Source organism: Alligator sinensis, unplaced genomic scaffold (assembly GCF_000455745.1).
Source record: "Alligator sinensis unplaced genomic scaffold, ASM45574v1 scaffold110_1, whole genome shotgun sequence".
Lineage (NCBI taxonomy): Eukaryota > Metazoa > Chordata > Crocodylia > Alligatoridae > Alligator > Alligator sinensis.
The window spans coordinates 30,752-44,115 of record NW_005843122.1 but is presented as its reverse complement, the minus strand read 5'-3'; the positions used below and the strand labels follow the sequence as shown (position 1 = coordinate 44,115).

The following is a 13,364-nucleotide window of genomic DNA, read 5'->3' as shown; positions in this document are numbered from 1 at the left end:
GGACCGATACTCTTCAATGTCTTCATCAGCGACTTGGACGAGGGAGTGAAGTGTACTCTGTCCAAGTTTGCAGATGACACAAAGCTATGGGGAGAAGTGGACACGCCGGAGGGCAGGGAACAGCTGCAAGCAGATCTGGACAGGTTGGACAAGTGCGCAGAAAACCACAGAATGCAGTTCAACAAGGAGAAATGCAAAGTACTGCACCTAGGGAGGAAAAATGTCCAGCACACCTACAGCCTAGGGAATGACCTGCTGGGTGGCACGGAAATGGAAAGGGATCTTGGAGTCCTAGTGGACTCCAAGATGAACATGAGTCGGCAGTGTGACGAAGCCATCAAAAAAGCTAATGGCACTTTATCGTGCATCAGCAGATGCATGACGAATAGGTCCAAGGAGGTGATACTTCCCCTCTATCGGGCGCTGGTCAGACCGCAGTTGGAGTACTGCATGCAATTCTGGGCGCCGCACTTCAAGAGGGATGCGGATAACCTGGAGAGGGTCCAGAGAAGGGCCACTCATATGGTTAAGGGCCTACAGACCAAGCCTTACGAGGAGAGACTAGAGAAACTGGATCTATTCAGCCTCCGCAAGAGAAGGTTGAGAGGCGACCTTGTGGCTGCCTATAAGTTCATCACGGGGGCACAGAAGGAAATTGGTGAGTATTTATTCACCAAGGTGCCCCCGGGGGTTACAAGAAATAATGGCCACAAGCTAGCAGAGAGCAGATTTAGACTGGACATTAGGAAGAACTTCTTCACAGTTAGAGTGGCCAGGGGGCAGGGGATCGGACTCGATGATCTATTGAGGTCCCTTCCGACACTAACATATATGAAAGTCTGATTCAACCTATGTAGTTTCATACAGTCAGACAACTCATCTGCAGAACTTGTAGATAACAAGACTGATCTATTGAGGTCCCTTCCGACACTAACATATATGAAAGTCTGATTCAACCTATGTAGTTTCATACAGTCAGACAACTCATCTGCAGAACTTGTAGATAACAAGACAGGTGTCAGCTACACCTTGTTTACATTCCACACTGATGAATTGAAAAGCACCATGCAGGCTGATATAGCACAGAGAAATTTGCTGGGATTAATCATTTGAGTCAATCAGACAGCCTCAAAATATCTGCTCTCTGATGGCCTCTTCTTCAGAGACTAACAGCCATTCCAAAGTACAATACTTTGCCATGTGAACAGTTTGACACTCGTGTGCTATGGTACTGAAACGTCAGCAATTTCTGACTTCCAATGATGTCTAGTCATTTTTGGGACTTCACTGGTTCTTAAAATATGACCCAATAGAACAAAATTGTTCTTATGCATATGATACTGTAGATATGCATATATAATAACGTGATGTATGACAGAGTCACTCTATCCCTCTATGTCCATTTTTCTAATATTTAAACCAAGAATTAAATCTATATTTAAAATATTTTATTTTAAATAGTTCAGTTCTAGATTGCTTCCCCCTGAAATATATGAAACCCACCAAGTTCTTCTCATCTTCTGTCAAAGTGCTGCATTATCTACTTATGTGTGAAAGAAAAGCACCTCAGTTCTCATTTTTTGCCTCGAGTCTTTACTATGCATGGTAACTCAGTATGGAAGGCAACATTTTCTCATATGTGTATTATACATTAAATCAGGGGTGGTCAATTATTTTAGGTGGAGGGCTGCTTACTGAGTTTTGGGAAGTTGTTGAGAGCCACATGGAGAGTCCTGCCCCTTGACAGGTGCCTCGCCCGCTGGTCACCAGCTTGGGAACAGAAGTCCCACCCCTTAGCCTCCAGCCTTTACCACCAGAAGTCCCTCCCCTTGCCCCCCAAATACTCCTTTCAGCAAGGGGTTTTGCTATCTCAGAACCAGAAAAATACCTAATTATACTGTAAAAATCAAACATCTATAACATTCATTAATTAGATTTCAAAAAATGTTTTTGTCCTGATTTACATGCGTTTGTGTAGTGTACACAGAGGTCATTGCACAATAGCTTAAAATGAAGTCTTACTCTTGTAAATTGGGAGGGGCATGGGGTGGGTATAGTTTTGTGGGGGGCTGTGGGTGTGTGGGGTATGGGGAGGTTGTGGGGGATGTGGGGTGAGGGAGCATGTGGGGGGGGATGTGCGTGGATTTGTGGGGTGCAGGTGGCTGGGATGTGAGGGGGTGCCTGCATGTATGGCAGTGTGAGGGTGGTGTGGGTTCATGGGTATGGTGGGGTGCGTGCGGGACTTGCCCTATGGGCGCGCGTGCGCGCGCACGCATACTCTGTGCCTCTCTCACTTCTCTCTCTCTCTCCCCCCTTCCCTCATTACATGGACACACACACACCCCCTCCTGCTCCTGGCCCTGGAGTACCAGCACAGACCCATGCTCCCGCAGTCCAGTGATGCAGCCCAGGTCCATGTGGTGCTGGAGCAGGCGTGCAGGGGAGCAGTGAAAGCCAAGGTAGGCAGAGGCTTCCATGAGAGGAGGCTGGGGGTGGGGCCTGGCTGGCCGGCCTAGTTCCTGACTCCTGACAGCTTCCCCTGGGTCTTACTGCCCCTGGCTCCTGTCATCTTTGACAGGCAGCCAGAAGCACATAAATATTAATTTTCTAAACTTTTTAGGTGCCCTGCAGGCCAGACAGAATGGCCTGGTGGGCCGGAGCCAGCCTGAGGGCCATATTTTGCCTGCCCCTGCATTAAACCTTGAAGATCTGGGGTATAAAATTTGCTTGGCTGGTCTCTCAGCAAACGCAATGAAACACTACTTTCCTTCAACCAAGGAAACAAAACTATTTACAAGCTATTATGGGAGGCCAAAGTACTACTCTTATTCTCCTACTTAATAGATAGATCTTAAAACAGCATTTCCAAGCGCTATATTTATCACTAGACCAAAAAAAAAAATCTGGCACATGAAAAAAATAATAGTTCTTCCATGCTCTGAAACAGAAAAATAAGGTCAAGTGGTATACCTACAATGATAAATAATGTTTGAATTCCTACAAAATTCAGAAGTTATCCATGAGGAGAAATGTGAAATGCTGAATCATAATTATTTGATAAATTATCATTAAATATTTATATAAATATATAAACTGTATCTATTAGTAAAGTACACTAAGCAGCAACAGCATGGGTACAGCTTCCATCTTCATGGCCCTAGAACAGTTCCCTTCTGGCTGAAACCTGCATCAATACCATGGCCTTGGGGAAGGGAAGGGGCCTGAGAGAGAGAGAAGTGGCATAAGAACAAGCATGGGCAGGCACAGGCACAAGCAAAGCCCTGTGGCTCCATGGACCAGATCTGGCCTGTGGGCCCTATTCTATAACATCAGAAAGCATGACTATTAAGCCAGAAAGAGAAATATGAGTCTGTAATGCATGGTATTTTTCTTGTGAGAATGCAATACATTTGTAGAAGTCAAAAGCATTTTTCTTTCCACTACAGAATCCTAATTGTGGTCAACAAACAAAGAGAAAGTCTATTCCCACATGAGAGAGAAAAATACTTCAGAAGACTATTATGTTGTAGGGAGGTGGGAGGTGGGTACACAACCTTAAATGAGAATTTTAATACATTTCTTCTTGTTCATGATTCTATAATCTACTGTGGCCCTATTTTATTAGGCTATTATATACAAATTTAAATGTTACCACTTTGTCTGCAGTTGTTCTTGGTTTGTAGTGATATGCCTAAATCACACAAATTATACTTTTTGCAATGAGTTTTCCAGCCATAATTCCAAAATGCAATTACATGTGCAAGATGTAAACTTGGTATATTTCTCATACCAACTTGTTTATACATGTCTAGTTGTGACAGCATTTCATCGGTCGTAAGTGCTAAATTCTAACAGAAACAAAAATATTTAGAATGACTATGAGTACCGCTGTTTCTCAGATGCCAAAACTCGAGATAAATGACAACATACTGTAAGTTTGAAAATATGTCCTCAGTACCTACAAACCTGAAAATGGAACCTAGTAGCCTAGGTAAAAAAAAAAAAAAAAAAACAACAAAACTCCTGCATAGCCACGGCCCACCCTTTAGGGCCTCAGGCTTCCTCAAAGTATGTCTATTTCATATAAATCACTACCCTCAATCTTGACTCCCTCAACAGCAAATCAACCTTCACTCTGTCCTCAGATAACTAAATTCTGACATCCTCCCCTACAGCACAAACACTGTAACAAGTAATGTATTTACCCAAATCCAAGACAACTTCAAATTTAAAAGAACCTGCCAATAATTAGATTTTACACATGGAAAATTTATAAATTTGTTATAATTATCCATCGATAAAATCCAATTATTGGGGGGTTGTCTTAAATTCTTCCCCCCACCCCCACTGCACCAGGGAAATAAAGTATTTTTAAACAAATATTTAAATAGTTCAGTTCTAGATTGCTTTCCCATAAAATATATGAAACCCACCAAGTTCTTCTCACATTCTGTCAAAGTGTTGAATTATCTACTTATGTGTGAAAGAAATGCACCTCAGTTCTCATTTTTTGCCCTCTGCTGCCTATTCCTCCACCACCACTTGAGCCCCTCTCCCCAGTGCTTGCTCCTCCCTAGCGCCTGCCCCCTTGCCTGTATAACTTCTCCCCATCTGCCCCCACCCCCCAGTGTCTGGCTCCTCCTGCCTGTTCCCCACACTGTCACTCCCCTTGCTGCCTGTGCTCCCTACCACCCTTTACCTTCCTATTGCAGCTCTGGCCCCCCTCCAGCCAGGGGCATAGAGCATGCAACATATGCTGGCTCTGGCCACAACATATGCTGGCTCAGCTACACAACAGCAGCTGTGGTAGCATCAGCTTGAGCCCCAGCCCTGCAGCCAGGGCTGGAGCTGCTGCTAGGGCTGCTATTACTTGGCCATGAGGGAACCAGAGCCAGCATGTGTTCCATGGGGGGAGGGGGGAGTCTCGCTACTCTACCTTTAGGTTCCCTTCTCTTTATTTCCCATCTGGAAAGGCTCCATTAACTACCAAGTCCAACTCGGATGACATCTGGGCAGAATTTCTATTCCTTCAGAAGGAATAGAAATTTCAAGGCTTACTACTGAGCCACTAGTCTAGTTACCCTTCTTGCCATATATTTTCATATTTTTATCTATTAGCTAAACTTGTTTTACCACACAGGGATATTCTGAGGATTAATGTTTATGAATCATAGGAAATATGTAAAGTTCTAATTTATTAATTTGGAGAAGCAAATTTTGTTCGGTAGTATTCTATACTGGATGTCTGTGCCTAACCATGTCTTTGGGAGACACATCAAACAAGCTTATGAGTACAAAATGCTCTTCCTCTGGGAAACAAGCAGATCTACCTAGTATTTAGCTGAAGCTATAACAATTACTTTTGTTTAACTCCATTATGTAAATGGAAATATTTTCTCTTTTTTGTATATTCCCTGGACTATCGCTGCTATAACTATACAATGACCCTACTAAAAACTGCTTATTTAGCACTTACTTCATAAAGTATTAATGTCTTCTACCACCAACTGGCTAAACTCAAATAAATTTGTTAACAATTACCCTGAAGAATTCTCAAATATCTAAGCATTTTGGCACATCCATAAAGTATTACTATGAATACACAGAATTTACATGAGTATCCTAGTTTTTCAAAACTACAGTGTCTTTGATATGACCCAAAATTATACTTCTTTCTGGAAATAATGAGTAAATGTTTTCACAATTTGTAACACAACCATGTTGTAGTGAAGACAAGGCATATGCTGTAGATATCAACATGGATTTTTTTTTAATTTAAGCTTATGAAGGCAAGGCACATTTGCTCTACATGTGTTAATTGCTATCAAAATCAGCATATGCGAGACATGTAAAAGTTCATTACCGTCACAAAGGGATCAGGAATAATTCCATCAATATTACGCTAATATAATAAGCATCATGATTTGCTGAGACAACACCAGGAGAAATAAATGTTATTTCATCATTACAGCTTCTCTCTTATATAGTAGGCAATTAAATGAGTCAATGAAGTTTCCAAAGAAAAGCACAAAAATGAGATGAGAGAGGCCAGCATGCTTGAATTTGCACAGGTAAAGCAGTAAATTTAACTTACCTCAAATTTAAATAAGTGAGCATTTGTAAATTCACTACGGCATCTGGAATAATTTTAATACAATTGTGGTACAGATTCAGTGTTTCCAGTGACACAAAGTGACACAGCTCCATAGGAACTTCAGTTAATCTATTCTTGGATAGATCTGAGGAGAAAAAAAAAATCAAAATGTTAACTTATTGTTTGAAAATACAAATTCTGAAATTTGCGTTTCAAAGCAAAAGACCACAACCCAAGACTGACAGACAGCTGGACATGGTCTCCAAATTGTAGCTTTCTTAAAAATAAATGACTGGGAATTTTTCTTGCAAAGGTTAGAAAGATGGGATGTGCATATTACAGAACAAGTCATATAACTTCATTCTCTTACATAATCTGTCAAACTAACCTTCCCAGTTTTTGTTATGATTTTTGTCCTATCAAATTAGACACTCTCAACAGTTATTTCCAAATTTTGACATGGAACCAACTTCTGATGTACTGATTCACAAAGGTGTGGAACAGCAACAGGAGCACTGCTGACCTTGGGTGTGTTCCCTCCACTCATAGTAAACACAGACAAGCTTACGCACAGGAATACAACAAAAGCCAAAGACCATTTCACCAGCTGAAAAACTTGAGCAGACTTTTAGTGAGGCAGACTGACCCAGAACAAAGGTCAGGTACGTGTAGCAGCATATAGGTTGTCCTCTCTTTCTCCAGACTTTACCTGAATGTTATTGACCTTCTTTTCCTTTTTCGTGTCCTTGTGCGATACGGTATTTAGCAGAATTCATATTCATTGGAATCTGACAGAGCTGCACCATGAGAACTTCTGCTACAGCCTTGAACTGGTAACCTCTGGGCTCTCAATCATGTGCCTTAGCACCTGCACCATCCCAGCCCCCTATTACTGACCAGCCAGAGGGAGATGAGAGCTGACTGGCCTATTGATGAGTCCTCATGAAATGAAGCCTCTGCTTAGGCCCCTTGAGCTTCTTAGTCTCAACTTCCTTTGCCTCTAAGTGGCTGCACTGGAAATGCTATGTTTGCAGGATACTGTTGGTCTTTCAGAGGCCTAGCGGTTGTTTTCTACTTCTTCACTACAATTTGGTTAAAACAGGAGAGGGAAGACTTTGAGACTCAAATTTATCATTTGTGGCAATGTTTATTTTGTTATAACAACTTAAGGCTAGTTTCCAGCACAGACAAAGGGCAAAAAGGAGAACCTTTCAGTTAACCCACTGGTGAGGCCAGACTTTCACAAAACAGAGTACTGCTTTGGTAACCTCTGTCCCCTTTAGGGTTTGGTAAGAAGGTTCAAAAGAGTGAGGTGAGTTAAATACTTGGGTAGACTGCGAATAATTTATCTCAGGTTATGATTTACATGGTAGGTGTCCAAAACCCCTGCATTGACCCTACTTATGGTTAGCACATGGCAGTCTAAAGAAGCAAGGAGGATAGCACCCAATGCATGTTAACAAAGTTGCAGCCCACTACTTTAAATCCATATCCAGGCCTCTCTTCATTAATCTGTGTGCCCTAAACAATGAAGTTTCCATTACAGCTGGCATATGCTTCAAATTCTGGAGCCTCACAAAAACATACCAGCGGAACAGTTGCAAGATTGCTGCTGCTCATATTTCAAAGCATTTGTGCTTCAAGAGCATGCCAAATATACCTCCTCTTACATAGATGAATACCTACTGTGCAGAACCTTTTCAGGAAAAGAAGCATTTATTTCTGAAGTCAGTCATCACTAAGATCTTCTAAGGACTCAGTTTAAAATTTGGCTTCCCCTACTTTGAGTGTTTATTTTTCAATGTATTTTTGGAGTACATAACGATAATCTTTTGCGTAATGCTATTTAATTTCCTCATAATCAGAGAACTGGAGACTCGATCAAGCAACCCAGTTAAGTTCTTTGACCGTCAACCTTTCAACCACATCTTTGGATTTAACTTCATTACACCGGCTTCATGACATCACACACAAAACCATTTCCTCCAGTTAAGCACCCTCAAACTAATTCAAACTAATTTCACAGGAAAAATCAGTGCTGTCAAATACTGACAAAAAGATATACCTGTTCATTATTGGATAACTCTTGCCACCACTTACATTGTTTTGAGCTTCAGGTCTCGCTCAGTTGCTATGCCAGCCAGTGGGCCACCACCCATTGTGTAGTTGTGGTAAGGGTTCTTCCTACCCAGATGAAGGACTTTGTACTTATCCTTGTTAAACCTCATCTGATTCCGTTTTGCCCGTGAGTCTAGCCTGTCAAGGTCATCCTTGATCTTGACCCTATCTTCCAGTGTGCCTGAATTTCCCCACAGCTTGGTATCATCTACAAACTTAATATCAGAGCTTTCCACTGCCTCATCCAAGCCATTAATTAATATATTAAAGAGCATGGATCCAAGCACCAATCCCTGGGGAACACCACCTTAATTGATGGGATGGCCTCATCCTGAAAGGCCATCTATACACCTTACCACACTTTTCACATCTTATCTTAAAGTATAACAAACATCTTTTGTGTTGGGGGAAGGAAGTAGTTGGTTTTGTGGGTTGGGGGGGGGGGGGGTTGTTTGGTTTTATTTTTTTAATGAACAGCTCAGTTAAAATTCCTGACAACTAAGGTTAATCTGAGCAGTGCTCTTAATACTAAAACTGAGATGACAACAGAACAAAATCCTACTGTATTAATGATACAGCTGTACTGATAATTAAAAGTACATTAAATTATGTACACAACATAGAAAAAGAAATAATACATTATACTCTTCTGTTATTGTCACTAAAACTTGTATGTATTTTTTATGTCCATTGAACTGAAATTCAAATGAAATCATGTCCATAAAAGAAAACAAAAGAAAGTGCTAAATCACATGCACAGAGATAGTTAAAAAAGAAGTGAAAAACAATGTATATTTTAAATACAGATGAATAAAAATGTATGTAAATAAGAATATAATAAGGGAATATAGGTGGGTAGGAGACTGACATTAGGAGAAAAGGTTATTATATTATGTTAATTATATTATAATTAATCATTAATATAATTATTAATTATTATAATTAATTATATTATATTATATTATATTAATTAAAGCAGCAGACAGGTAAGCGTCAATTTGTGACAGCATAGTCCCTAATCTGACTAGGAAATTGGATGAGGTCAATTAAAAACATGAAATTTCTGCAAATCCATGAATGGATTCTATGCAATAAAAAAATGGAGTAACTGGAATTAGTGGTGCAATATATGAAGTTTAACTTTACAAAGGTAACAAAAGCATGATGGAAGAATAATTATGGTGGGGATTTTGAATTGCAGAGCATTTGCTGTTCATGAAAGTTAGGAATAAAAGGTGCTGAGGCAGCAATTTTGCTAATAAGGTAGCAAGTGAATTAATTTTAATCACAATTAGAACATTACTCGACTTCAACTGACTTTGCTGACAGCATTCTTGACTTTGATTCTATCCATGTTCAAATACAAAATTAGGAAAACAAAAGCAATTTGCAGATGAACATACTGCATTTCCTCACATATAACATGATTTGCAGTATGTTTAATAGTTACAAAAACTGCCTGACTGACCACCTCTGGTGACTTTCTTGTTAGGAATTAGGCTACATGTGCATTAAAATACATTGGTTCAATGGGGTGAGGGAAATATATTCTAGAGACAGTTCCTTATGCTTTTTTAATTGAAATATCTGACTAATTCATTGTAGCTAACATGAAGAGATTTTCAAACTACATTTGGCTTCACAAACTTTTACTCCTGCCAAGAAAAAGCTTGCTATATCTCCAAAATAAAGTAATGAAATGCAAAATAATAAGCAAGTCAGTCTATAAAAATATTAGGTGGAATTAATCTTTAAACAGTCAGCACAATTTTGTAGCAATGATATTGTTTTTGTATCATAAAATTATGGTACTGAGTTGGAGACTAGACAAGAACCCAATACAATACACAAAACAAACTTCTTTAGCTGTGGATGAACAACAATAAAGAGAAGAGCAGATTAGAAAATAAAATTGTGTTGTCTTTTGTTACGTGTTTCTACGGTGGCTAGCACAGTGTGTTCTTGGCCAGTGTATTGCTACCATAATACTAATCACAACCATCTCCATGGCAGACTGCAACTTCCTATGTTTACACTGCTCCTATTATAATGGAATCATAACCCTATAACAAACCATTTGCTGGTGAAAGGTCAATTAAGTCAGCTAACACAAAACTTGCAATACATTGACCCCAAAACCTCTATCTGACAAGAGCTAGTACTGCCTTTAGAGTTCTAACATCATATTTTTCTTGTATGATTAACAGTCCTGGGCTCTTTTTTGTGTGCCTAAAGTAACTAACCAAATTTGTCTTTTATATGAGCCATAAGAAATGCTGTCATACAAAAAAAGCCAAAGTTCATATAGGTTAGAATAACAATTAAAGAAATATATTTGACCACATACACAATCAACCATATCTCATGCCACATTTTTAATAATGGAGATGGTTTGCAAAAAAGTAAAATAAATAATCTTATTTTAAGAGTTCAGATGATGATAAAGGAAAACTTCTATTGCCATAACTATACTCAGAATGTACAAATTGTTTCTTGGACAAATGAATATAAATATATCTGTCCATTACTTACTGGAAACAAAACAGAGAATATTAATCTGCAACAGAGTACAAATTCAACATTATGACAACACATGTAAAAAAAATAAAAGGCAAGAAATTAGACCATGGCATAGAATTAACATAGGACTTGTTCTAAAGAAGGTAGTATCATTTGTACACAGATACCATTGTGATTGGTTCAGTGGATGCATCTAAATCAGAATAGGTGGAGAATTCAGGAAGTTCATGTAATAGAGTCACAGAAAACTAGGCCTGGAAGGGACCTCCAAAGTCACCTAGTCTAACCCCCTGACCAAGGCAGGACAAATAAATCAAGTCATGAATCAAGAGGCAGGATAACAAATCAAGAGACATGCTAACTCTACCCTAATTGTACAATTCACCCATGGAGTTAAAAGTTCTGGGAGTACCTGGCTTTTATTTTGCATATGTATATCTATGATATATTAACATGAACCCTTAGCTTATACATCTCTCTATTTTTGCCTTATCCCAAAGAAGTTTGTGGTTCCAAAGCTTGTCTTTACTGATGACAACAGAAATCATAAATTGGTACTAACGGCAGTGAGAATCTTTGACAGCTTCAGAGGTGTTCACTTAGGAGTACTTTGAGAAAGAAGTCATTGTGCATGTGGAGCTCCAGCAAGAGACACGCTGGCATGCCAGTGAACTCATGCCAGCAAAGGGCTGCTCACATAGGCTTTGTATACAGAAACTGAACAACAACATTTTAGCATATAACTTTACTGTGTTCAACATAAAAAGGTGACTCACAGAACAGGCAGTCAACATGCATGTCCCAGAGATAACATAGCGTTTAGACAAGATGTAACAAGCAAGGACACACACAGGATCACAATAATATATAGTGACTTTGCTAGTTTGTATTTCTTAAGGCTTAATTTTTTGTCTGCCATAATATATTTTCCTCCTCTTTTCATATACTGATTAATATAAAAATTAACTTTAAAAAAATTACTTTTACTGTCACAGCTCATTAAAAAACACAAGAAACAACATACATTTGCATCTCTCTGCCATTATTCTTATAAACTAATGTATTAAAATCAAAGTATACTTTGTGCCTGGCAGTTATAATCAAAAAGCTTATCTATATGAACTCTCTTACTTCTTGTTCCACCTGCTGCCATCATAGCATCATGGGTGAGTAAATGAGCTAAGCAAAGACATTCAGGGAAGCTAAGGGCAATTCCTCAATGAAGCTCAACTTTTTAATGGAGTCAAGATACCACTTGCTAATGCAACATGCTGTTATTATATGATGGTGACACCATGTGGCACCTATACATGAGCAGCAAGGCTGCTCTGACACGCTATAATTACAGTGCGCCACAACAGACTCAATTAACATGGTAATTACTGCACTCCAGCAGACTCCAGTGTTGACGAGCTTTGGTTAAAGCGCCCTCATCACCATTTTTCAGTGTGGGAAAACTGATACGCAAACCGCTACAGGCGTTTTAATTAGAGCAGCTCTTGGAACCACTCTAATTAAAGCACCCTCCCCCCACTCCCAGAGCACGTGTATAAATGCCCATTGCCATTAGCAAGATTCTAACAAAGGATATAAATAATTTATTGTACTTGAGCTAAAGAAAAATTGAGTTCTCAAAAGTAAGAGACTGTACAGTCAGTCATTCACTAGAATCAGCCACTAGGGGGAGACCTAATCTCAGATACAAGTGGTTCTCAACCCTTTGAAACTCAAGTTTTTCCTCGGAAAGTACCAGTTTTTAGTTTTCACTCATTTTTTTGTCTAGGGGAAAAAACAAGAGCAATTCTTCTGTTGTAAAGAACTCAAAGACCACAACAGGTCAAAACGTGTTTGACTCTATGGATCCCTATTTGGAATCTCCGGCTTTATCTTGTGACTCAAGTGTTTGCACCCCGCAGCATCCTTAAAAGGAACTTGTGGTACCCTACAGTACTTCAGCATCCTGGCTGAGAACCACTGTTACATACTCTGCCAGTAGCCCACCATTATTCCCCGATACAGAACAATGAGGCTGTTTAAAAATCAAAAGATGAAAAAGAAAAGGACTAACTACATATGCAGAAGCAGGACAAATCACCTTTCAGTTACAAAGAAATTATTTTACCTACCTATTTTACACAATTTTCAAAGCATGATTCCCTCATTCATTCATTTATAACCCTTACTGCTGGAAGCCCACTGATATACGGACATCTGTTAATGCCACAATCCTGAGAAAAATTTCACTATCATAAAGGATTCCCAATATTGTCTTATGATGTAACAAGACAAACCAATACAGTTTCTGAAATACTCACTGAGTACTTAAAGAAGTGAGATACCTATTTAAGGCAACTGGCACATATTAAACCTTGATTTATACTGATTCCCAAGATCCTACAACCTACCTCATTTGCCTGTACTACTTTAGTCAAACAAAATTTTAGCAGTTATTAAACATACTGCTTTCTACTGTATACTGCTCTGCAACCCCCCAAACAAAGGTAAGTATAAAAGATGCATACTCTGTATTTCCTAACGATACTCAAAACCAGGGCATGTGGTTATAAAAAATACTAAAGATGAATAAAACATCCTCTGGCACCAGGATATGGGTTGATTGCTTAATTAAGTG

General features: G+C 39.3%; 1 protein-coding gene across 1 annotated transcript in view; it reads right to left on the bottom strand.

The window, feature by feature from the left end:
* Positions 1 to 13,364, bottom strand: part of LRCH1 (leucine rich repeats and calponin homology domain containing 1) — a 125,321-nt gene that overhangs the window by 99,119 nt on the left and 12,838 nt on the right. Inside the window, exon 2 of the mRNA XM_025193891.1 lies at positions 6,095 to 6,239. Coding sequence (XP_025049676.1) covers positions 6,095 to 6,207 — 113 coding nt within the window. The 5' untranslated portion in view covers positions 6,208 to 6,239. The remainder of the gene's footprint in view (positions 1 to 6,094; positions 6,240 to 13,364) is intronic.